The sequence below is a fragment of the Setaria italica genome, chromosome II (assembly GCF_000263155.2).
Source record: "Setaria italica strain Yugu1 chromosome II, Setaria_italica_v2.0, whole genome shotgun sequence".
Lineage (NCBI taxonomy): Eukaryota > Viridiplantae > Streptophyta > Magnoliopsida > Poales > Poaceae > Setaria > Setaria italica.
The window spans coordinates 35,665,816-35,689,337 of record NC_028451.1 but is presented as its reverse complement, the minus strand read 5'-3'; the positions used below and the strand labels follow the sequence as shown (position 1 = coordinate 35,689,337).

General features: G+C 53.5%; 4 protein-coding genes across 13 annotated transcripts; all 4 read left to right on the top strand.

Moving 5' to 3' along the window:
* The first annotated feature begins 312 nt into the window (after positions 1-312).
* Positions 313-2,798, top strand: LOC101766572. Of its 10 annotated transcripts, XM_012843391.2 has the most exons (4): positions 410-1,295; positions 1,402-1,504; positions 1,625-1,758; positions 2,010-2,798. In XM_012843391.2, the coding sequence occupies exon 4, from the start codon at positions 2,104-2,106 to the stop codon at positions 2,509-2,511; it is 408 nt and encodes a 135-aa protein (XP_012698845.1). In that variant the 5' UTR covers positions 410-1,295; positions 1,402-1,504; positions 1,625-1,758; positions 2,010-2,103; the 3' UTR covers positions 2,512-2,798. The 10 variants fall into 10 exon arrangements, 6 of the variants coding, with proteins under 6 accessions (XP_012698845.1, XP_012698841.1, XP_022679483.1 ...); XR_002676192.1 differs by having other exon boundaries at positions 313-1,332; positions 1,615-2,108; XR_002676193.1 differs by having other exon boundaries at positions 316-1,332; positions 1,387-1,504; positions 1,625-2,108.
* Positions 2,799-11,736: 8,938 nt separating this feature from the next.
* Positions 11,737-15,520, top strand: LOC101766166 (squamosa promoter-binding-like protein 17). Its single transcript, XM_004957140.2, has 3 exons — positions 11,737-12,573; positions 14,229-14,365; positions 14,461-15,520. The coding sequence occupies exons 1-3, from the start codon at positions 12,239-12,241 to the stop codon at positions 15,117-15,119; spliced, it is 1,131 nt and encodes a 376-aa protein (XP_004957197.1). The 5' UTR covers positions 11,737-12,238; the 3' UTR covers positions 15,120-15,520.
* Positions 15,521-18,910: 3,390 nt separating this feature from the next.
* LOC101771041 lies at positions 18,911-20,040 on the top strand. Its single transcript, XM_004959512.1, has 4 exons — positions 18,911-19,131; positions 19,281-19,512; positions 19,615-19,722; positions 19,990-20,040. Exons 1-4 carry the CDS (start codon positions 18,911-18,913, stop codon positions 20,038-20,040), a joined length of 612 nt encoding a protein of 203 aa, XP_004959569.1.
* A 551-nt stretch (positions 20,041-20,591) lies between these two features.
* Positions 20,592-23,195, top strand: LOC101765746 (beta-glucosidase 30). Its single transcript, XM_004957139.4, has 7 exons — positions 20,592-20,840; positions 20,958-21,024; positions 21,124-21,182; positions 21,273-21,348; positions 21,478-21,555; positions 21,683-21,770; positions 21,865-23,195. Exons 1-7 carry the CDS (start codon positions 20,697-20,699, stop codon positions 22,868-22,870), a joined length of 1,518 nt encoding a protein of 505 aa, XP_004957196.1. The 5' UTR covers positions 20,592-20,696; the 3' UTR covers positions 22,871-23,195.
* The last annotated feature ends 327 nt before the right edge of the window (positions 23,196-23,522 follow it).

The following is a 23,522-nucleotide window of genomic DNA, read 5'->3' as shown; positions in this document are numbered from 1 at the left end:
CCCGATCAACGCCAGCCGCCCGCTACCGTGTCCTGAGTCCTGACCAAAGAGATAAGAAAAGGCAAAAAAAAATCACACGAATTCCTCTCACCAAAGAATACCACACCGACGGCGAGCTGTGACTTTCGCTGCTTCCATGATGCGGTAGGCGACGGGCGGATACCGGACAGGTAGAGTGACGGGGAAGCCGCCGGCGCGCGGCTTTTCGTGTGCCGGACGCGACCGCCGCCGCGGCCGCGCGCGTGGCGCCTTCCGTTCCACGGCTCCCTCCGGGCTTCCTTTTCACGAGATCTCGACTTGTCCGAGTGCGCGCGTTTGGTCGGACGTACGTCGCTCGCCGGGATTTGCCGCCCAAAAGACAGTAGCATCACGCATGACACGATCAGAACACCGATGCCCGCCGTCGTGCGTTGCAAGCTTCGTCCAGCACGGCGGCGGCGGCCTCCGTCCTCAACGCCGGCGCTGCTCCCGCCGCAGCTAGCCCTGCTGCACCACACACAGGACCGCCGCCGTCTCGCGACGTACACGCCATCGCCCCCGTCTCGCACAGGATAACAGAAGGCAGAGGCAGAGACCCGGCCGGTCCTGTCCGAGCAATCAGATTGGAACGCGTGGCCCCGATCCGCGAGCCGATCGATACGGCCGGTTTCGTGGGCACACGGTTTTGGCTCAAACCCGTCGACGGAGCCCAGCCGGCTGATTATTCGCCCGCCGTGCTGCAGTGCCGGAGAGGTGGGGGGAGGAGGTCCCGTTCCCCTTCCCGTGTCTGGTGTCTCTTCGCCAGCCGTTTAGTGGGGTGTGCCCTGCTCGCTTCCTTCCTCCTCCGTTTCGTCTCGTCGCCTCCCTCCGTACGGGGAGGAGCAGTGCGCGTACTGAGACAGCAAGGGGACATTGCACATTGGCGTGTCGCAGGTTACGACCGATCGAGCTCCCAGGTCCCCGTCGCGTTTCCTTTGGCTCTCTGTGTTACCACGGCCGGCTGCAAGAGCGGGAGCAGTGCGCGGAACGGCTTTTACTGTGACGCTTGTCGATGGGGCCCCTGGTACGTTCGTCCGCCGCGTTGGTGCTCGTACGGGTCAGGGAGTAGTGTATTTCTGGCGGCCAAGCCAAGCATCCTCCGTCCCCTCCCCTCTATCTTTCTGTCTGCAGAACAGTGTGACCAGTCAGCTCTTCCTTCTTCCGGCCTCCTCCTCTGCTCAGATAAGCCCGTGGAAGTCTTGCGGCGGGCGAAACCTCGATCGGACGCTCGCCGGTCGCCGCTCTCTACAATCCGTCGCCATCTGCAGCATCTTCGCGTGCGTCCTCCGTGCTTCGCCTTGTTCTTGCCCCCCGGTTGGTTGCTAGTTTCGTTTGCTCAACCTTGAAGATCTCTCATGATTTTTGTAGTGCTATGATATGCAGGTAGAAATCTCTTATCCACGGATTCTCTTGATCACGGGCTTCTATTCAGAGAGAAGTCGACAGATCGCCGGCCTCTCTGCATGATACCGCGGGCCCACAGCAGGTCAGTTCCGTGCGTGTTCTTGCTAGCTCTCCTCATGTCTGTGTTCTTCTTCAGTATACGTATCGATCTTGTGCCTCGGAGCTTATTGTGTTGGTCAATGTCTTGGAGAGGTCGATGCAGGCGATGTGAGACTAGCTCCGGACACATTTCTTGCCTTTGTTTCAGGTTTTTTCCATTGGATGGTAGTATGGTACAGTCTCAGTTGTACTTGGTTCTACTTCGGTGTTCATCGCTTCATCAGTAATAGATTTATGGTTGCAATCTTCCTCCCCCAATATCTGAATGTCATTATTTCAAAAAAAATATCTGAATGTCATTTTCAACAGCATATCACAAATAATCACAGAATAGTTGATTGTCTCCTATTAACCACTTCTAGCTTCAGATTCTTCCTGTTACCTCTTCCCCACTGTTTTTCCTTCCCACCTTTTCAAAAACATATTGAAAATGCGTGTGAATGAAAACGGCCTGAACCAGTTCTTTTCTATTCCGTGCCTATTTGCAGGTGTGGGATCGACCGAGTAGTGGCACCAGGGCAACAAGCTCGCAACTCCCTTGTTGGTTGAGGGCGCGGTTTGAGGGTGTTTCTCCATTCCTAGATGGGCAGGCCTAGAGGAGGAAAGGTTAAACGGCCGACGCCCCAAGCTACCAAGAGCGAGGACACCGACGCCGCCAGCGGCGACGAGGAGACCGTGATGCCAGCGTACAAGAGGAGGGGGCGGCCGCAGAAGCACCTCAAGGCTGACGACACCGACGAGGAGGAGCAAGACAGTGCCAAGGTCGAGCCCATGGAGGACAGTGACGGCGTCAAACCGGCCGTGCCGGGCAAGGGCTCGGCTGAGAACGGAGGGAAGAAGCGGAGGCGTCGGCAACCGAGGAAGCGAGGCTGCGACCCGGCGGCGGAGGAGAAGGACGAGGCCGTCAAGCAGAGCGGGTTCCGGCACCACGGGAGCCGGCGGAAGAGCACCCCGCGGCGAGCAGCCGAGGCAGGGGTGGAGTGCAAGTGAGGCTCCTGATTGGATTGGATTAGCCATGCCACTATGCGAGCCATGACGGATTGCATTTTCGTTTCCTTTTCATTTTTGTCATGCTTCCTGTTGTATAGATCAAGCGTCAAGGAGTTGCTGATTCGGCATGAGCATGCTGTGACTCTGCTTCCATCTTATTGTCCAGGACTCTGCTTGGATCATTAGTTGTGCCATTCCTTGATGTTTGGATATGTGGTGCTAAACTTTAGCAAGGTCACCTCGGATGTTCAGTAATCATTTGCTAATGATGGATTAATTAGTCTTAATAGATTTGTCTCGCGAATCAGACTCCATCGGTGCAATTAATTTTATAATTAGATTATTTAATACTTGTAATTAGTATTCAAACATCTGATGTGAGTATAACTAAAAAAGTTTAGCGAGGGGTGTACCCTAAGGTCCTGTTTGTTTCCACCCTCCTAAAATTTTAGCTCCTAAAAAGTGACTAAAAGGGAGCTAAAGAGTCAAACACTATGACTAAAAGTGACTAAAAAACTTTTAGGAGGCTTCAATTTCTTTAGAAGCTCCACCCCTTCTAAAACCTCCTAAACCTCATCCTAGACCCCCCACTGCCCCTCATTTATTGCCCTCCCTCTCTCTCTCACCCTCCCTCCCGCCCAGCCCCTCGCCGCCATTCCGCCCGCCGCCGGCGTCCCTCTCCGCGCCGGGCCCCACCGGCGGCGTCCTTCCCGCCGCCCGCCACCGCCGCACGGCAACCCCACCCCCGCGCGCCCCGCTCCCTTGCGCCGCCGCACGGGCCGGCTGGGCGCTTCCCCACCGAATCCCCACCGCCGCCGGATCCGAGCGAGGCAGGACCGGGAGGGGGGCGGCGGTGCCGGGGAAGAAGAGGAGGGGAGGGGTGCGGCGGCCGGGATTCGAGGGGAGGGGGTGGCGTCGCCAGGAGGAGGGCGCCGGTTGCGGCCGGCGGGGGCAGCGAGAGGGAGGGGCGCTGGCGGGAGGAGGGTGCGTGTGTGCGGGGAAGTGGAAGGAGGGGAGATGCGGGCAAAGAATGAGCAGGGGCATGAGGGCAGTATGGTCATTTTGCCATAATATTTATTGCTTTTAGTCAGTTTTAGGAGGTGGAACTAAGGGCCTGTTTGGCTCCAACATGTTAAAGTTTAACATCCGTCACATCGGATGTTTGGATGCTAATTAGAAGTATTAAATATAGACTAATTACAAAACTAATTGCACAGTTGGAGTGTAATTCGCGAGACGAATCTATTAAGCCTAATTAGTCCATGATTTGACAATGTGGTGCTACAGTAACCATTTGCTAATGGTGGATTAAATAGGCTTAATAGATTCGTCTCGCGAATTAGCACAGGGTTCTGCAATTAATTTTATAATTAGCTCATGTTTAGTTCTCCTAATTAGCATCCAAACATCCGATATGACACTGTTAAAGTTTAGCACCTCGTATCCAAACACCCCCTAAACATGCATGCTTTAGATCATGGACTAAAAACTGACTAAAACTTTTTATAGAAGTTAAAATTTTAGGAGGTGGCCTAAGCTTTCGGTTCCCACAACTGGGGCTTTACTTGGCTAGCGTCCGATTCTCGGAAGGACGCTCTCCTAAACATCGCACGGAAAGGTGGATAGCGTTTACACCGCACGGTCCACCAGACCCACGACGAAACTACTTCCTCCTCCCTATCGTCCCGTGCCGCCACGCCGCCGCACTTTTTTCTTTCTTGCTACAGATTAGGGAATTTTCTTTCTTGCTACAGAAAAAATTTACAATCCATGTACACCGATGTATCTATGGCATGTGAGACCCCATAGTCATTGACGGCAGCATAGGAGGGATTTAGAGTTTAACCCGCGGCGTGTAAGGAATTATTCCTTTTCTTTTTCATCTCCATCCAGAGTTCACATCCTCCACCGCCACCAGAGCTGCCGCCTGCAACTATGGCCATCTCTGGGCCTGTTCGCTTCAGCTTATAAGCCGGCTGAAAAGTTGAAACGGCTGATTTGTTGTGAGAGGAAAATACTGTTTGGTGGCTGATAAGCCGGCTGAATAAGCTGAAGCGAACAGACCTAACTATTGTGAGTATCACGTCCTCCGTCTCCTGCTCTGCACAACCGCCCTCCCCCTCCACCACCATCACGCCTGGAGGTGCCCTCGCCACCTCACCATCCCTCCCACCCACTGCCAGACCGACGACCATCCCCGGCCATCCTTTTTATATATCTGAGGACATGGACCCACCGAGCAGCCTAACCCGAACCCTGACAGGTTGCACGGCAACGCAAGGGGTGGCGGCTCATCAGGAGAGGCGATGCTCGCATGACGCGGCGGCAGCAGCTCCCAAGGTGGAGCGGCGCGAGCGGAGTCAGACGGGCCGCGGCGGCAGCGACGACATCGTCAGAAGGTCGTGCGGGTAGAAGATAGGAGGAAAGACATAATCTGCACCTTCGGTTGCGAGCTCTTGCAGAAATCTTATATCTTAAAGTGGAAGGTAAATAAGATCTTATATTTCGGAAGATAACAAGCAACCTGGCGGTGATAACAACCCTTTATATTTCGGTTTATACAGACATCACTTGTTTTTTTGGGACACCACCACCCTTTAGTAATCAACTCGGGGTACAGAGTTACAGATGCCTTCTCGCGGTGATAACAAGCAAACTTGTCTACAGACATCACTTGTGGCTTCATACGCTTGTGGCCCTTTACATTGTTGAAGCCCAAATGGACCAAAATCAATCCAAACACATTGCGACAGATATGATAAATGGGCCTTTGAGATTTTCTAGTAATTATTAATGGGCCAAAATTGGTAAGAAACATAATGGACCGTGTAACTCAGGGCCTAGTGGGTTTGTTCGAACTTCGATGGGTGATGCAATATCATCCAAAACTCTCTTTGGGTACTCTGTTTCCGACGACTAATTACACGAAGGATTTGTATTCTCGTCGACCCACAGCTTCCAGATCACGATCCTCCTCCTGTCCTCCACCTCTCAACGTGTGAGTGACTGTCTTCGTTCCTGTTGACGCTTTTTTTTTCCCAACACACAAACGCACACGACCGTACGGCGTGTCGAGGGACTCGCTGTAGCACCTCGGCGTTGGCCGGTCTGACCGGTTGTCGGGCAAGCCAGCGGTAGACCTTCGAACACTTGCTTGGAAAGGATTCCATCACGGCAGGCGCACGCAGGGTTGCTATAGGATCGGCAGGTCACCTAGAGTGCCTTCAAACGTTGTCGAGATGAAGGAAGAACAAGTAGTAGATTGGAAAAGCTTGAGCAAAAAATAAAGGAAAAGATACAAAATAGTAGATTGGTTTTTGTCGATTGGGTTCTCCCTTCAATCGTCGAATCCCTTCATGATTATAGGGAGGGAAGATCTTCCCCAAGTAGGAGTCGAAACCCTAATACAAACTGTGCTAAATTACAACTTCTACTCGTATTACACAGAGCCATACCGGTCAAACCAGCCAGGGCAACCAGTCTGACCGGTCTGCCCGGGTGCAGATCTTGCAAAAGGTCGTATCTCCCTCATCGGAACTCCAAATCGGATGTTCTATATTTGAATCTTGATCTACTCAACGAGATCTACGCAAGGGTGAAGTCCAATATTCATTTGAAGCACTTTTATCCAACCGGTGGGGTCAGCCGGTCTGACGTGTCTGCACGGGGTGCTGATCTTCCCGATGGCATAACTCTCTCATCCGAAGTTCAAATCGGATGTTCCATATATACATTTCTATCGTCTCAACGAGAACTACGCCATGGTGCAATCCAATTTGCACTTTGGGAACTTTTCCCAAACTGATCTGACCAGTTGAAAAACCGGTCTAAACAGGACTGACTATATTTTCCCAGACCTGTCACTTTTGAGCTCCAACAGTTTCAAAGAAAAAGGAGATGTGACTGACCGATGAATTGTGATTCGTAGGCTGATAGAACCATATATTGCGTTTGGGGCAGTGACTCGGCCAGCGAGGTAGCATCAGCTGTTTTTGCGTCGAACTTCTACATTCTGTAGCCTGTAGGCACATCTGGTCAGGCACATGCTGAATTCTTGGAAGATCATCATCTATAGCGCATTTGCCTTATACTTTCATGTACTGGTATGCGTAAAAAAGTGAAGAGAAGGGAATGTAGGTGGGCGCTAGATGTTTCGTCTGCCGACGATTCGATGGCGACGGTGGACATCCGTTCTTTCAAGCAGCGCAAAATCTGTGAAGAAGTATGGACGTGCTTGGTGCTTTTGATGCCAACAGCAATGCAGGTTCCAGGGGAGCACGCCACATCACTCGAGCGCTTTGCTGCCGTTGTTGCACCCATGGGGAAGGCAACAGTAAAGATCACGTCGGGAAAAGGGCCGCAGTGTCGCAGCAGGCAAGCACGTCGAATCGAGCCAGAAAGGCGTCTCGTCCTCGGCGGCGGGCAGCGGCTCAGGCTTTTTTCTGGTGTGCGTACGCTACTGGCTCTCCCCCGTGCCGTCCAATCCGAGGTGTACCGCCGCCTCGCGCTCCCGGGCCGCTGCGTCGGGGAGAACGAACCTGCGCCGGGTACGCGTACGGGACTCTGCGAGTTCGGGTTGGGGCTTGCTGGCGGCACGCAAGATGGGATGGCAATGGCATGGCAGCAGTGATGAGTGTCGCGGTCGGACTCCCGCACGGGCTGCTCCACCGTCGGGCCAGCCCAATCAGACGGGGGCGCCCGAGCGAGCGACAGAGAGACAAAGCCGAAAGCGACCTCTCCTTCCTCTCGGCGCGCAGCTATCGCACGCAGCCCACGCGCTGGTCGCCTGTTCCCCGTCCGGCCGGGCTGGCTGAGCGACATGATGCACAGCGCGGGGCCAATCCGCGGGCCTGTCCGCCTGGATCCGCATCGCGCTCTGCCTGTACGTATGGCACGGGCCGGGAAGCGGTGGCACCGCTTAATCCAAAATCACACCGCCAACACATGCCATACCTCGCGAATTTCCATGACTGTTGAGCCCTGCACGACGGAGCCATGCTGACGTCGAAGGTTGGCTCATCCCTCTTGCGTGTACGTACTTTTTTGCCAAGAGAACTGCACCTGGATTGTATTTTTCTACAGCTAGCTCGTACAAGGGGTTGGACCGCACCCGCCTGCAAATATTGGACCGTAGCTCAGTAGCTGGCCACTCCTGCGACGCAATACGCATCCGGACGGGACGGATAGGCTCCGGCGCGGCCAATAGCCACACCACTACCAGATCACCAAGCAAGCAGGCGGACTGGCGGAGCGCCATCGCTGCGCCGGCCCATCCCGCGCGACACGCGCCGCACAGTTCACAGGCACACAGTGACCAACCCCGCCCAAGCGCGCCGGGGCCCGGCACGGCGCCCGGAGGCGAGGCGGCCCACGTGCGCCAGCGACCCGGCGCCCCGCCGCGCAGTCACCGGTACGCGTCAGCAACAGTGCCGGCGCCAGCGGCCAGCGGTAGCAGCTAGCCAGCATCGGCCCGGCCGGCCGTCCGGCCCCTCTCCCGCCTCGTGCCACGGCCGCGCGCGCGCCACTGGCCTGATGGCTCTCTCTGTTGATCCGGATCCCCCCCGCGCGCGCACCATCACCGTCGGGTCTCTGTAGCTGAGGCAAAGGCGTCCAGCGCGCGCGGCCGCGGCCGCTGCCGGCCGGGTACCCGCGGCAGCTAGGCATCCGGCCGCAAGATTCGGTGTTTGCTTTGCTTGCTTGCTGGCTGCCCGTGGCGGTGTAGACGACGTCACGCCGATGGGAAAGGAAACCCGGGCACTTGCCGAATGCGACGCGCGCATGGGCGCTCGTGAAGCCATCGCCGTGCGATCGAGACGGCAGCCGAGACTCGACGGTGACAGTGAGAAAGCAAACGGCATTAAGCCATGGTCAAGGAGTAGGGGCACATCAGGTTAACGTTGTACGACGTGTTGTACCATGGCGTCCACCTACCGTAGCCGAATTCACCACCGAATAACACTCGAGTCGTTCTCACGCTAAACTGGGGGACGACGACGTACTGTGGATCTCCAAGTTCTAAAAGGATTTGCTGCTGGCTCGAGCACGATCCTAACTTGTACGGGCAGGCAAGCAACAAACCGGCTCAGCGCCGGTCGCCGGAAACAAAAACGACCGACCCGAGGGACAAAAGGCGAAGGACGACGCCACTGCCAAAGAACCGTGTTTGTTGTGTCGCCAATCCATAGACACGATGCCGGCCGGGCGAGTACTACCGCTGCTTTTCTCTTCTGCTCCTGATTGAGAATCATTTCTTTCCGGAAAATCATCGCAGCGCGCTGCCGCCGAGCACGCACATGGCCAGTACTTGCTCGGATAAAAAGCTGGATAAGGCTCCATGACTTGCGTGCTCCTGTATTTTACAGAGAACTCAACTGATGGTAACTGATAGTCTGATACACTCTCGGCTTTGCACGGGCAGGGGACCTAGCTCTCACTAACAGTACAAGGCAATGGCTTTTTCAAGAAACCCAGCAGATTCCAGCAGCTAAGCAAGGACAGCCACCGTTACTACTTACTAGCTAGCTGTGCAAGCAGCAAGCATACAGTCATTGCGCCGAGTGGCTCCGATCTTAGTCCTGAGACTGTACTTCCATCCAATAATATTAATCATTAATCTACCATGCATTCCCGTCCTAGTTAAATACAATCCCCTAACCCCTCCTACTGTTCTAATTCTTCCTTCTGTGCATATGGTCCCTGCACTTTTGTTTAGCTGCACGAGTGCACTCATCATGTGTACTTGGCAGCTCTTAGTATATACTCGGGGCGTGCTCCTGTGCATGAATACCCCCTGTTGCCAACTCCAGTCTTCAGAAAGGTGGCATGCATGGGCACCAGCAGCAGCTAGCGGTTCAGGCTTTCAAAGAGGCAAGCAAGTTGCATAAAATAGTGCCCCCGCCTACTGCCGCTACGGGAGAGTAGTGAGCGAGCACGGAGCCCCATGCCAATCAGTTGGGGCATTTTGAGGCAAATCCAAAGCTCCCTGCTGCGAGCTTTTGAGCCCTAAAAAAAGGAGCTCGCGCGGGCGCTCAGAGAGAGATTCTCCACCAATCCGAACACGCCAAGGCACGCCCTGACCCGGGGGCTAGACCAGCGGTTAAACTATGGCAAGAGACGTCTTGTCGAGCTCAAAAGCGGGGGGAGGCTAGAGGCCAAGAACGTCCATCGACCCATGCCCCCATGTAACCCTTCCGTTTTGTTATGTCTCGCCGAAGACTGTGCTAATGGTACCTGCTCCTTTATATTTTTGTGGACGAGGCTGCGTGCACATGATATGAAAAACCAACGGCATGCATGGATGAAGGGGACGGAATTGGGGACTTTTGTATTGCCATCGGACAAATTCGAATTCATAAGTTTTCAGTTGAACGAACTCCAAATCCGAATCAAGGTTCAAAAGCTACCAGTGACATGTTGCCAGTGAAATATACAAGATTTTCACGTCCATGATATGAGGAATACAAACAAGTAACTACTTGACAAAAAATAGAGATTTTTTTTAAAAACAAGTTGGAAATTTTCTAATCGAAAATGTATCAGATCACAGTAGGCTTCATCTCATCTTTCCTCTGTTCGCATCATGTGATGCGGCAGTCTGCGGTCACTGTTACGTGTAAATAGTTTGTGGATGTGTCTTCTAGACCACTAAGCTAGAACAGTTGTATTAGATACGGTTACACCAATGCTACACTAAAAGGAGTAATGCTTGTATTCGAAGTCCAAATAGGTATTTTACCACGTTTGAAGAAAAAGAACTCGCATGTGAAAAGTGTATATCACAATATAAGATAACATATGTAGACATATGCAAGATATAGTTTTATATGTGATCGTGAGGTGGTAGATGACACATACTTTCTACCCTTTTAAGAAAAAAATATATATACTTGCGAAGTACTGTTATAAGAAAAAAAAATTAGCAACGTTAGTACAACGGACAATCATGTGATGCGATCTTTAAGGAAGGTACCCTCATACAAATTAAATAAAAAGTTGTGACAAATCCTATATCTAGGTCTTACAATAAGAACGACGAGCATAGTACTTGATGCCATTGAATCCTGTACTAGCCCTCTAGCCAGAATAAAAAGGTTGTACTCTACCTCTCCACGTTAGACCAAATCGAAAGCCCCCTGAGGCCTGATCTAAACCGTAAAATATCCAGCGGTTGAGCGAGCAGCCTCACCTCCTCAATTATAGGAGCCACCGTCGTTCGCCGGCCGGACCCGCCACCACCACCATCCGCCATCAATAGTCCACCACGCCCGCTGCGAGAGTGAGCAGTGGCAGCTGCTGGCGCCGGCCAATGGCCACGCGCGCACGAGCGCGCCTGCCTCTGCCGCCCTGTTCATTCGTCGGCCCGGTTTGATGGACTTGACCCTGATCGCACGTACGCCGCCGTGCGGTGCGGTGCGGCCGGTGTGGACGTAGCAAACTAGCAAGCGAGGCGGGCGAGCGGTGGGGGAGGGGAGGGGAGGGCAGGGCCCCGACGCAGGAGACGCAGTACGGGCTCAGCGGGCAGGCACACGGCTGGCTACCTCTACATCGACGGGTCCGTCAGCCAGCCACTGTAGCGCGCACAGCGCTGCCGCGGCACAGTGCTGGCGCGCGCTAGCTGCCGGTGCCTGTTCATGTCACAGGCCGGAGGCCCCGTGTGGCCGGCCGGCCGGCCGGGGCGCCCTGTTCGCGCGCCCCGGCCCGCGTCACCGTCGACGGCACACTTGACGGGCCCTCCCGTCCGGCCCCCCTGCGCGCGCGCGTGATGGGATCGCCGGAGGCAGCCACTGTGCGCCGAATAGGGGGTGTTTGGGAAACACCTGTTAAAGTTTAACACCTGTCACATCGGATGTTTGGATGCTAATTAGGAGTACTAAACATAAGCTAATTACAAAACTAATTGCACAGATGGAGTATAATTCGCGAGACGAATCTATTAAGCCTAATTAGTCCATGATTTGACAATGTGGTGCTACAGTAACCATTTGCTAATGATGGATTAATTAGGCTTAATAGATTCGTCTCGCGAATTAGCACAAGGTTCTGCAATTAGTTTTATAATTAGCTCATGTTTAGTCCTCCTAATTAGCATCCAAACATCCGATGTGACACTGTTAAAGTTTAGCACCTCGTATCCAAACAGCCGGATCGGGGGGCCGGACTTTACCACCACTCCAACATGCGCGCGCTATATAAGGCGCGGCGGCCGGCAAGGGAGACCGAGCAAGTAGGGGAGGCGCGTAGCGTAGCCGCGTGGAACAGTGGCCTCGGCGCGAGGAAAGAGGAGCGTGGCGTGGTGGTGCGGTAGTGGAGCTAGGGTGTAGCAGCTGCTCCGGCTGGGAGCCTGGGACTTCTGGCCTCTGGGGACTGGGGACTGGGAGGGAGCCGAGTGGGAGTGCGTGTACGCTGGCGAGCTGGAGCGGGAGCGGGAGGAAAGGAAAGGGACGGCAGCACACCACACAGGCGCACACGCGCGCACACTGCACCACACACGCGAAAGCGTTATTTTAAGGGCGGCGCCACCACTGTTGTCGCCTGCTTCTCCCTCCCTCCCTCCTCGCGCTGAGCTTTCTTTCCCTCTCCCTCACTCGGCCCCTCCCTCTCCTCTCGCACTTCCTCCCTCTAGTAGCTAGAGAGGGGGAGGGTCAGAGGAGGGCGGGCTTAGGATAGGGAGCCACGCCGCCGCAAACGGGAACCGAAACCGTAGGGCGCAGCACGGCAGCGGGTGGCAATGGAGACCGGCGGCAGCGGCAGCGGCAACGGCGGCGGGAGCGACGATGTCCACGGGCTCAAGTTCGGCAAGAAGATCTACTTCGAGCAGGACGCGGCTGCCGGTGGGAGCGGGACGGCGGCGGCGGCGGCGGCGGGCGGCAGGAAGGGGAAGGGCGTGGCCTCCGGCGGCCCGCCCCCCGCCGCGCCGCCGAGGTGCCAGGTGGAGGGGTGCGGCGTGGATCTGAGCGGCGCCAAGCCGTACCACTGCCGCCACAAGGTGTGCTCCATGCACACGAAGACGCCGCGCGTCGTCGTCGCCGGCATCGAGCAGCGCTTCTGCCAGCAGTGCAGCAGGTAAACAAAATTTCGAACTCCTTACTCCTTCCGTCTCCCAGTACCACCCCAAATTGGGTTCGAAAAATTGTTCATTCCTGTCACCAGTGGGGTTGCTGCTTCGGCCTATTCTTCCGCTCGTGATACCTTGGGAGCTAGGATCCTCAGTGGCTGGATGTGCCACATGTAGCTTTTGGGAATTTTTTCTTTGGGAAGCCAATCTCTGCAATTGGCTCATCTAGCTCTCTCTAAACCGAAAGACAACGGTTTTCTGAAGATTTCCACACATCTAAACCACTTTAACAGTGTTTACTGACAAGTTCACAAAATTTCTGCTGCTGTGCTCATGTGTTCGTGGAATTGTGGTAACATGACATCCATAGGGTAGGATGTGCTGGGAGTACCGTTGCTGCGCAATTGTTTGGTGGCGTCAAGTTGATGTAAAATTTGAGCAAGTGGAATCTGACCAGAATAGTAAGGGACATAGATGTGAACATTCAGAGTATCTTGTCTGAGCAGCACATATATAGGAAGCCTAGATTTCTCTTTTTCTTATTCTACTGTAGGTAGCCTACTTGAATGGCTATTGGCTAGCCACAGTACTGTAGAACCTGTACGACACTATTTAATGCCCAAATGAAATGGAACAGAAGTTGGGAACAGGGCTGGGACAGGTGAAAATGCAATGGATCAGAGTACTATCTTTGTTGATGCCGAAATTAATCTTAAGTTCATCCGTTACCACATCTAGTTCTTGCTTGTACTAGGTCAATAATGTTGTTTACGTTTGTTTAATCCAAATCTGTATAAAGTGTAAGGTCACGCGCGCATCATAGTCCTAAATGCTGCTGTTTTTGCTGAACATTGATGAACTCTTTGGAGAGGGAAAAAGATTGTGCAACGGCCCTACTCATACTGTCTGTAGCCTTTTGCATCGCCGGAAAAGAGAAGGTTCTGACCGTTGATTGATATATAAACCTGTTGTTTCATTGATAAACACATCACTTTACTAAAGGCTTTACGCGTGTCCGCTCCCCGTGAATGATTGCAGGTGCTCTTCCCACATGGTAACCTTTTAAATCTTTTTCATGGGGGCCCTGATGTATGGATCTAATCATGGAAGGGCGTGTCTTTGGTTAATGTCGCTATATATAGTTAGTATACTTGGAATAAAAATGCTAGTTCAGGAGGATTAGAAAACACACACGCCCTGCTTGTATGGAATCGACGCAGCTTTTCACATGACATGTGGCTTGCTTTGTATGTTTATTCATTTGATGCAAGTTGGTATTAATTTACAGGTTAGTAGCAGAGTCTTGGTTGTTGAGTTAACAATTCCTCTCTTTCCATGTGCTTGCAAATTTTCTTTTTCCTAAATTGCGGTTGATCCTCGGATATTCCTTAGCCTGCTTTTGTTATGTAAAAATTAGGGATGTTGTGCATTGTGGCCATAATGTATACATCGAAGCGAACTATGAGTTCCTGACATTGTTCCAGTCTAGATTATAACTCGGCTGATTTATAGATGCTATAATTATTTTATCGACAATTCTTTTCTTGGTGATGCTACCCTGGTAGTTGATATGCTATATAGGTTGTCTTGTGACCCTGCTTCAGTAAATTCACTTGTTGAGTTTGTACCGTGAGTAAACCTATACTGTTCACTCTCATCGCAGGTTCCACGAGTTACCTGAATTCGACCAAGGAAAACGCAGCTGCCGCCGGCGCCTCATTGGTCACAACGAGCGCCGGAGGAAGCCACCACCTGGACCTCTCACTTCACGCTATGGCCGGCTCGCTGCATCATTTCAAGGTATAAAGTGCCCCAACTTGTTATGAACTCATACTCTTTCTTTTTCTCAAATGCGTATGCTAATCTGCTGTTTCTGCAATCTCTTGTTTCTTCAGAGCCTGGCAGGTTCAGAAGCTTCCTGCTGGACTTCTCGTACCCAAGGGTTCCGAGCAGCGTGAGGGATGCGTGGCCAGCGATCCAGCCCGGGGGCGACCGGATGCCGGGCACCATCCAGTGGCAAGGGAACCAGGGAATTCACCCACACCGCAGTACAGTTGCGGGCTACGGCAACCACGCGTACATCGGCCATGGCGGCTCGGTGGCGGGGCCTTCTTCGGTGCTCCCCGCAGCCTTCGAGCTCCCGCCAGGCGGATGTGTCGCCGGAGTTGCCACCGACTCCAGCTGTGCTCTCTCTCTTCTGTCAACAACTCAGCCATGGGATGCCACTACCGAAAGTGCCAGCCACAACCGGTCCCCAACAATGTCTGCGGCGAGCGCCTTCGAGGGCACCCCGGTGGCGCCCTCCGTCATGGCGAGCAGCTACGCGACGGCGGCCAGCTCCTGGGCTACTGGCCCCCGCGGCCACGTGGAGGGCTCATCCAGGAACGTGCAGCATCACGAGGACGCCCTGCACCTGGTCGGGCACGGCCACTTCTCCGGCGAGCTCGAGCTCGCGCTGCAGGGGAGCGGGCCGTCGAACCCGCCGCACGTCCACCACGGCAGCTCCAGCGGCACCTTCGGCCATTCCAGCAACGCCATGAACTGGTCCCTGTAGGGACGGAAGCACGGAGCCTTCTTCCCCCAGCAGTCCAGCACTGCCTGCCTCTCCGGTCGCCACGCCACGAGACATGGAGCACTGTGTGGGCGCCCTGGTTTTGCGCGCCTTACCTTGCCGACTCTGTTTTCAGGGCGGAACGGGGATTCCTAGCCGGTAGATCGTCGTGAGTCCCCTTCCCGTGTAGCCCATTTGCGTCCATGAACTCGGTCGAACACCTGATGAGCCTATGATTCTAGAACTCCGTAGCCAACTGAATTATTCAGTTATGACGAAGCTTGTCATTGTCAAGTGTCCTGTTGCTATTTCTCGTGTTGTTGCTTACTACTAGTCTGGAAGACTGGAACTCAATATCTACGGTGAATTTTATCTACTTCAATGAACCATCATAAATTCATGTCTGCTTTGTACTAGCACTTGATATTTGACTGGAGATCCGAATTAATTTGTGATTCCGCATTTCGAACGGGCTGAAGATGAGTCCGAATCCCCATCGGAGAAAGGTAGCGGCGTGACAGAACCAGAATTAGAAGTGTACTAGCTCGGTCTATAAAAGATTTCCAAACTTAAACCCTGCGCCGCCGGCTGCTCCGTACCTACCAAACTCTACTCGTTTGTATGCGATACCACGTCGACCTCTCGGCACGATCCAGCAACTCGATGTCTCGATCGCAGCTCCATAAAAAGTTTATTGTAACTGGTCACGGAGAGTCGGCACGATCGAAACCTCGGCGAGTCGGTTCGCCTGCGATGTGTCTGGCGGAGGAGGATGACACGACGGGTGACGAACGCCACGACCGGGACGTCCTTGACGCCGGCGACGAGGCGTTCGTGCGGGCGCCGCCGTCGGACGACCCGGCGTGCTCCCGGCCCGCGGACGACAAGGTGCGCGCGCTCATGGAGACGTGGGTGGAAGGCGTCCGCGCGGACGCCGGGCTGCCCGCGGTCTCGGCGGCGATGTACCGCCGCCGGCGCGCCACCAACCACCGGGACATGGCGCTCGAGTTCGCCCAGCGGCGCAAGGTGGCGGTGGGCCTGGAGGACGACGAGCTGTGCCGCTCCGTGCGGGCCGCGATGGACGCCCGGGTCATCGGCTCCTGCGCCTACTGCGGCTGCAACTTCAGCGTCGTGGCCGCGGTGGACGTGCCGGGAGTGGGCGGCGCCTGCGGCGTCTGTGGCCGGCGGGTCCAAGTGTACGACCCGGCGCCGTCGCTGGTGCGCGATCCTCCGGCGAACGCGGAGGAGAGATGGAAGGGCTGGCTGCCATGGTAGTTGGCGCGTGTAGTACCGCGGACGGACTCGGCTGACGCGACTAGGCCCCACGTGCCCGTGACCCGAGCCCCATTGCATTACCACAAAGGAGGCTCATTTTTGATCGAGGGTGCGTACGCGATTTGAGGAGCCGCATTGTTGTAATTGTGATAACACTTCTAGTCTTTCCTACTCTTTCACCATTTTATTCTCGGTTCCTATCGAAAGACTTCATCGACATGAGTAGCTGCACACGGTACGCCTGACACATATGCTTCTGATTAGGTGGTATTTGTGTGTTGTAATTGTTGGAAGAAGACAGTATAGCATGTAGAAACAGTGTAAATATGGAGGGAGTGGTCGGAGGCTAGAGTAGCCCCTGCCCCGCTTGCGTTATGAGAAACGCTAGGCACGGGTTACCCTGGTCGGACCGTCTTCCACTCCAGCGAAGATGCGTCTGACAGGATTTGAATTTAGGCTGCTTACTTCACGGATGGAGCAGCTAGCCAACCAGGCTTCCTCCGCTCCCAGTATAAATATGTATATACCTTGCGATTGTGATCTTATTTAAAGTCTTAAACAAATTTAATCTGATTTAAAATATACTTTCGATAACCTTTGGCTTATATCTTTGTGTTACTCGTGATGGAGATATTTGTTGGACATGGGTAGATATTTAATAAAGTTTGGGTATTTAATTTTTTTTAAGTCTTTGCAGTGGTAAGTGATAAATGCACCCTCGGTTTGTAGAGGATGTGATAGTTTAAAAAAACATATATTATTGTACAAAGACTTAAAAAACTTGCAAGTAGGCTTTGGCAGAAAAGAATGTTAACGCAAGTCTTCAGGCAGGGCTCCTCTTTTAAGTTGCAAAACTTGCAAGTAGGCTTTGGACTTAATAGTGTGGAAGCCCACTAAAATTTGGCCAGAACGCCCACCGAGCCCACCCAGAAAAATGTTCGAGGCTTTGAGTTTGAGGGGCATGCAGCGCACTCGTGAACTCACCCCCCTTGGGCTACCGACGTGGGCCTGTCTGTTTCCTAGTAAAATACAGTTGCACATACGTGTAGCTTCTGAACCAACCAGGGTGTTGCACTTAGTTTGTCGATCCACTTGTTTTTCTTGATGTAAAACTTGAACTCCGTGAATGAATGGATTATCGTAAAACACATGAACAGATACTGTATTTCTCATCGTATTTCAGTTTGTCCATCATAATTAGTAAAGTATAAATAATGCCCGTTAATCTCACCTAACATTGTCTAAAAAAATCACACCCAACTGCGACGATACGATTATTAACACCTTAACCATATGCTTTTTTAACATGCATAATTAACGAACAATTACAAGTCTAGGGACCCTAAGCGCTCGTAGATGGCCCACTAATTGAATTGCCCATGTTTCATGATGGTCCGGTATTATCCATCCATTGTTCTGTCCACTCCTTACTATCTGAGTCCCCTATTTTTCTTTTTGTCCTTTCCTTTTATCTCCTCATCCGTAACGAAGCAACAACAACATTAGAAAGGGAATATGCTCATATGAATGATGGCTCTATGTTTTATAATATGTGGATGAGCGTCATTGCTAAGGTTTGCCTATAGAGGATTGTTATAGATGGAAGGACTAGAGGACGGAAGGGGTACAAATACAAAGTAAAAATGTGGGAATTGTTGTGATTTGGCCATGCTGTGGTGTCAATCATCAGTCATACATAATTCAAGCTTAATGGGCTAATTGCCATGATTTACATTTCTTTTGATATAATTACCAAATCGAAACACTTACAAAAATACAACCACCATTCATTTTTTACGCCTACATTTGACCACTCCAAAAAAAATTTCTTTTCGATTGGGACCGTACGTTTCGGGTGTTTGAACAATTCCACCGACTCCAAGAGTTGCTCAAAAAATTCTTCCCTAAAACAAGGTATTGGGGACTATGCTAAAAATTTTTCCTCCAAAAATATATCAAGGCCACAGCAGGGCTAAAACCTACTCCCTAATAATTTAAAAAAAGACCACGTTATCATAATTAGGCCCATTTACATTTACTTGGCCTGCCCACCTCCCACCCATGACACCAGACACCTTCCTTTCCCTCTCAGAGCACTCCAGGCACTTGGTCAGCACCACCTCAACCGCCGGCGCCGCCTTTCTGCCGCCGTCTTTCTGCCCGAACCCGATGCCGAGGTTGAGGCCTAGCCCGAGACCGTTGTTGCCGTCGCCGTCCGCCTCTGCGGCAAGGTTGCCTGCCGAGCGCCAGGCCGATGTGCTCGCCCCGCCACTGCTGCCGCTACGGATCACGAAAAAATATGGCATGATGAATTGGTGTCGAATGGAACAAGACACACAGTTTGTACTGATGCTCCGATTACAACCTGATGCTTAGAGGTATGTGCCGGGCAAGGGCAAAGCCCTCCACTTCCTCTTCATCAAGTCGGAGACGACGACCTCTACGACCCATACCACGACTACACCAGCCCGATGGCCGCCATCCTTTGCGCCGACATGTTCTAGAGCATGTACGCGCAGATGGCCTGCAGGCTATGCCAGCGCCACGACGTGCTCCGCGTGGGCGCCATCTTCGCATCGGGCCTCCTCCGCACCATCCGCTTCCTGCAGCTCCACTGGGATCAGCTCGCCGATGACATCGAGGTCGGGTCGCTGACCCCACGCGTCACCGACTCATTCGTCCGCGAGGCCGTGGCCGGCATCCTCCTCCCGGACCAGGAGCTCGCCCGGTTCCTGGGCAGGCATCATCACCCGTTCTCTCACCAATTTCCCCCGTTCTTATTTGCAGACTATGCAGAGCTGAGAAGCCCTCCCAAAATTCAAGTAGACGCCAAGAATTCAGGCACATGCGCGCAACAAGCCAACAACAGAGCTACTGATAAAGAAGCAGAGGAGGGAGCGCATCCGAGGGTGGCAAGACGACGCTGTCGGGTTTCGGCGGCGGCGCCGGCGCCGGCGTGGACACCAAGGTGCTGCACGCGTTCCAGACGAGCTTCGTGCAGAGCCTGCAGGACCAGAACCGCGTCCTCATCAACGAGATCAACCAGAACCACGAGTCCAAGGTGCCCAGCAACCTCTCCTACAACATCGGCCTCATCCGGGAGCTGAACAATAACCAACCTGTTCGCTTCAGCTTATTTAGTCGACTTATCAGCCATCAAACAGTATTTTCCTCTCACAACAAATCAGCCGTTTTAGCTTTTCAGCCGGCTTGTAAGCTGAAGCGAACAGGCCACATCCGCCACGTCGTTGATCTCTACGCCGACCTCTCCTCACTCTTAGCCGCCGCCGGCGGCGGCTACGTGGCCTTCGAGGGCGGATCCGTCGGCACCGTCCGGCTCGGAAAGAAACGCGGGGGGGGGGGCATGGATTGGGGAAAGACGGGGGTCTTGAATATTTGCGGGAGGAGGGGTGTTTTTTTCGCGTCACCAATTTTTTTAGTTTTAGATGGACTCTTGAAGTTCGTTTTTCTTTTTTCCTAAAAAAGATATTGGGATAAGATTAGCAGCCTTTTGGAGTTACTCTAACCCATTCCATAACTTCTATTATCATCTGTCTCAGATCAGCATTATCGGAACCATGATCATTGTCCTTTCCAGCTTTTTGAAGTTGCTTATCATCTGTCTCAGATCAGCATCATCGGACCATGATCATTGTCCTTTCCATTCCAAACCTTAACTCCCCGACGCGCACATCTGAACCCCCCAAGAATCCACTGTACCCGAGACATGACCGATCTCTCGCCCACCAATCATTCACCGCCAGTGATCCGCGACGCCGGGGCCGGGCGGGCGAGCAATCAGTCATCACCGCAGGCCAGCCAGCGCGCGCGATGCCGGAGCAGGTCGCGGGTAGCCTTCGCGGGGGCCGGGAGGCGGAGCCGGATCACGAAAACGTGCCCGCGACGGGCGTAAACAATTTGTTTAGAGCGCCAGCGTGGACCTCATGGTGGATTAAAAAAAACCTTGCCGCCGCGTCCATTTCATCCATCGCGTCCGTCGCCGCACGGGTCATCGAGGATCACCGGATCGGATCGGTGACTTCCGGGGCTGTCCCTTCCGGTGTCCCCAGGTCCGGCGATCGATGTCGACCTGCAGTGCGCACACGTGTTCCCTCCCAATAACGATAATGCAGGTGTGCCGTGACGGTATCCAGATAGCAAAAAATCGTTTGGGGCAGGGACCTCCAGCTCGTCCCGTCTATAAATGGCGGCCGGGACTGGAAGTGCTGCAGCAATTCAGCTCCAGCTCCACCTCCAGCTTCAGCAGTAGGAGCCAGCAGCCGTTCCGGTGCCACAGCTCCGGGGATGGGTGTCGGGACCGGAATGGCGAAGGGGCTCCTCGCCGCTGTGCTCCTCGCCGTGCTCGCCTGCGGCGGCGCTCACGCCAAGTTCAGCAGGTACAGCTTCCCCAAGGACTTCGTTTTCGGCACCGGCTCCGCCGCGTACCAGGTGAGATGCCCGCAGCGCATTTCCACTCTACATTCCTAACTGTCAAGCTATTTGCAAAGCCTGCAAGTTCTTGTTACCTGAAGAAGTTGGTGCCTTGCATCTTTTTGTGGCTTGCAGTACGAGGGCGCCTACAATGAAGGAGGCAAAGGGCTTAGCGTATGGGACAACTTCACCCACATCCCAGGTCTGCACAAGTCCCTCCTCCCGGTCTCTGCCAGGAGAACAGCTCTGCACTGAACCGGCCACTTTCTGACCACTAGAAAAAACTTGTGAACGATTGCAGGAAAAATCAAGAACAACGATACCGGCGACGTGGCACTTGACATGTACCATCGGTACAAGGTGACTGACACTGACCTATCTTTCGGTCGGAGCATTTCGAAAACGATGTGTCGAACAGTGACTCAGTGAGACTGACCGAACTGTTTGCAGGGCGATGTGCAACTCCTCAAGGACATGAACATGGACGCCTTCCGGTTCTCCATTGCCTGGAGCAGGATCCTGCCAAGTGAGCACTGACCACTAAGCACTTGCTGAACTCCCAACACATACCATATCATACACCCGGTCGCGAATAACTGTCGTATGTAACAGAGATTTGTCATTTGTGTTATGTATCGTCATTTGCTTTCTGCAGCTGGTTCCCTGAGTGGAGGAATCAACAAAGAAGGTGTGGCCTTCTACAACAACCTCATCAACGAGGTCATAGCCAAAGGTACTTTTAAAGTGGCTAATCACCCTATTTATCTTCATCCATGCATGCAGGAGCTTACATATATAAGTCCATTGTCAACGATAATAAGTCGATAACATTAACAAAAGGATCTCCTTTTCATCACCAGGGATGAGGCCATTTGTCACCATCTTCCACTGGGACACGCCCCTAGCCCTGGAGGAAAAGTACGAAGGCTTCCTCAGTGAAAACATCGTGTGCGTGCAGTTCTACTAACACCTGTCATCGACCATCGGTTATAAGTTCCTAATTGCCCATCGATTATAAAACAATTTTGGTGCGTGCGTGCAGCAAAGACTACGTGGACTTCGCGGAGGTGTGCTTCAAGGAGTTCGGCGACCGCGTCAAGGACTGGACGACATTCAATGAGCCGTGGACGTACGCGCAGCGCGGCTACGCCGTGGGCCTGTTCGCGCCGGGCCGGTGCTCCCCCTACGTCTCCAAGTCGTGCTTCCCCGGCGACTCTGCCCGGGAGCCCTACATCGTGACGCACAACATCATCCTCGCCCACGCGCAGGCCGTGGCGCTCTACCGCGCCAAGTACCAGCCTTCCCAGCGCGGGCAGATCGGCATCACCGTGGTGACCAACTGGTACGTGCCCAACACCGACTCCGCCGAAGACCGCAAGGCAGTGCAGCGCAGCCTCGACTACATATACGGGTGGTTCCTCGACACCATCGTGCACGGCTCGTACCCGGGCACCATGACCAGCTACCTCGGTGATCGGCTGCCGCGGTTCACGCCGGAGCAGATGGCACTCGTCAAGGGCTCCTACGACTTCATCGGCGTCAACTACTACACCGGCTACTACACCTCGGCGGCGGCGCCGCCCAACGGGCTCGAGCAGACCTACGACGGCGACATCCGCGCCAACACCTCGGGATACCGCGACGGCGTGCCCATCGGCCCGCCCGAGTTCGTGTCCATCTTCTTCAACTACCCCGCGGGGCTCCGCGAGCTCCTGCTCTACACCGCCCGCCGCTACAACAACCCCGTCATCTACGTCATGGAGAACGGCATCGCCGAGGAGAACAACGCCTCCATCCCGCTCGAGGAGGCGCTCAAGGACGGGCACCGGATCGAGTTCCACTCCAAGCACCTGCAGTTCGTGAACCACGCCATCAGGAACGGCGTCAAGGTCAAGGGCTACTTCACCTGGACATTCATGGACTGCTTCGAGTGGGGCGACGGCTACCTGGATCGCTTCGGCCTCATCTTCATCGACCGCCTCAATGGCCTCAAGCGCTACCGCAAGCAGTCAAGCTACTGGATAGAGAACTTCCTGAAGCGGTATTAGATGGAACGAAGATCGCCGCGCCCACTGGTCACGAGGTCCATCCACATCGTCGATCGATCCCCTGTTCTTTCAGCAACTACAGCTGGTGCCGCCGCGTCGTTGTTGCCAATGGCACTTAATCTGTTCGCGGTCTTGCGGATGGGCCGGGTGTGTTTGCTTGCAGAGAGTGATTGCTGCTGTGTGGGCCTGTAGTCTATGGGGTCGCTGTTGCTGTCGTGGAGTGTGCTGGCAGGAAAGGGAATAAGAGCAACTCCAAGAGACTGCTAATCTTACCCCTAATACTTTTTTCTAGAAAAAAAGAGAAAAAACGAACTCCAACAGTCCACTCAAACATTCCCCAATTTTTTAGCAACGCTAAAAAATAGCCTACCACCGCGTATATTTTAGCGTTGGCATTCCTCCCCCAATCCTGATTCCTGCACGCTCGTGCGTCCCTTTCGATGGGCCCAATACGATGACGTGGCCTGTTTTAAAATATTGGGGACTATTTATTAGCGATCTGCTGTGGATTAATATGTTTTTTGGGGAATTTTTTTGGAATAACCCCCAATATATAGTTTTGGGGAAGACTTTTTTAGAGTACTCATGGGGTGTTTGGATATGAGGTACTAAACTTTAGCAGGGTCACATCGAATGTTCGGATACTAATTAG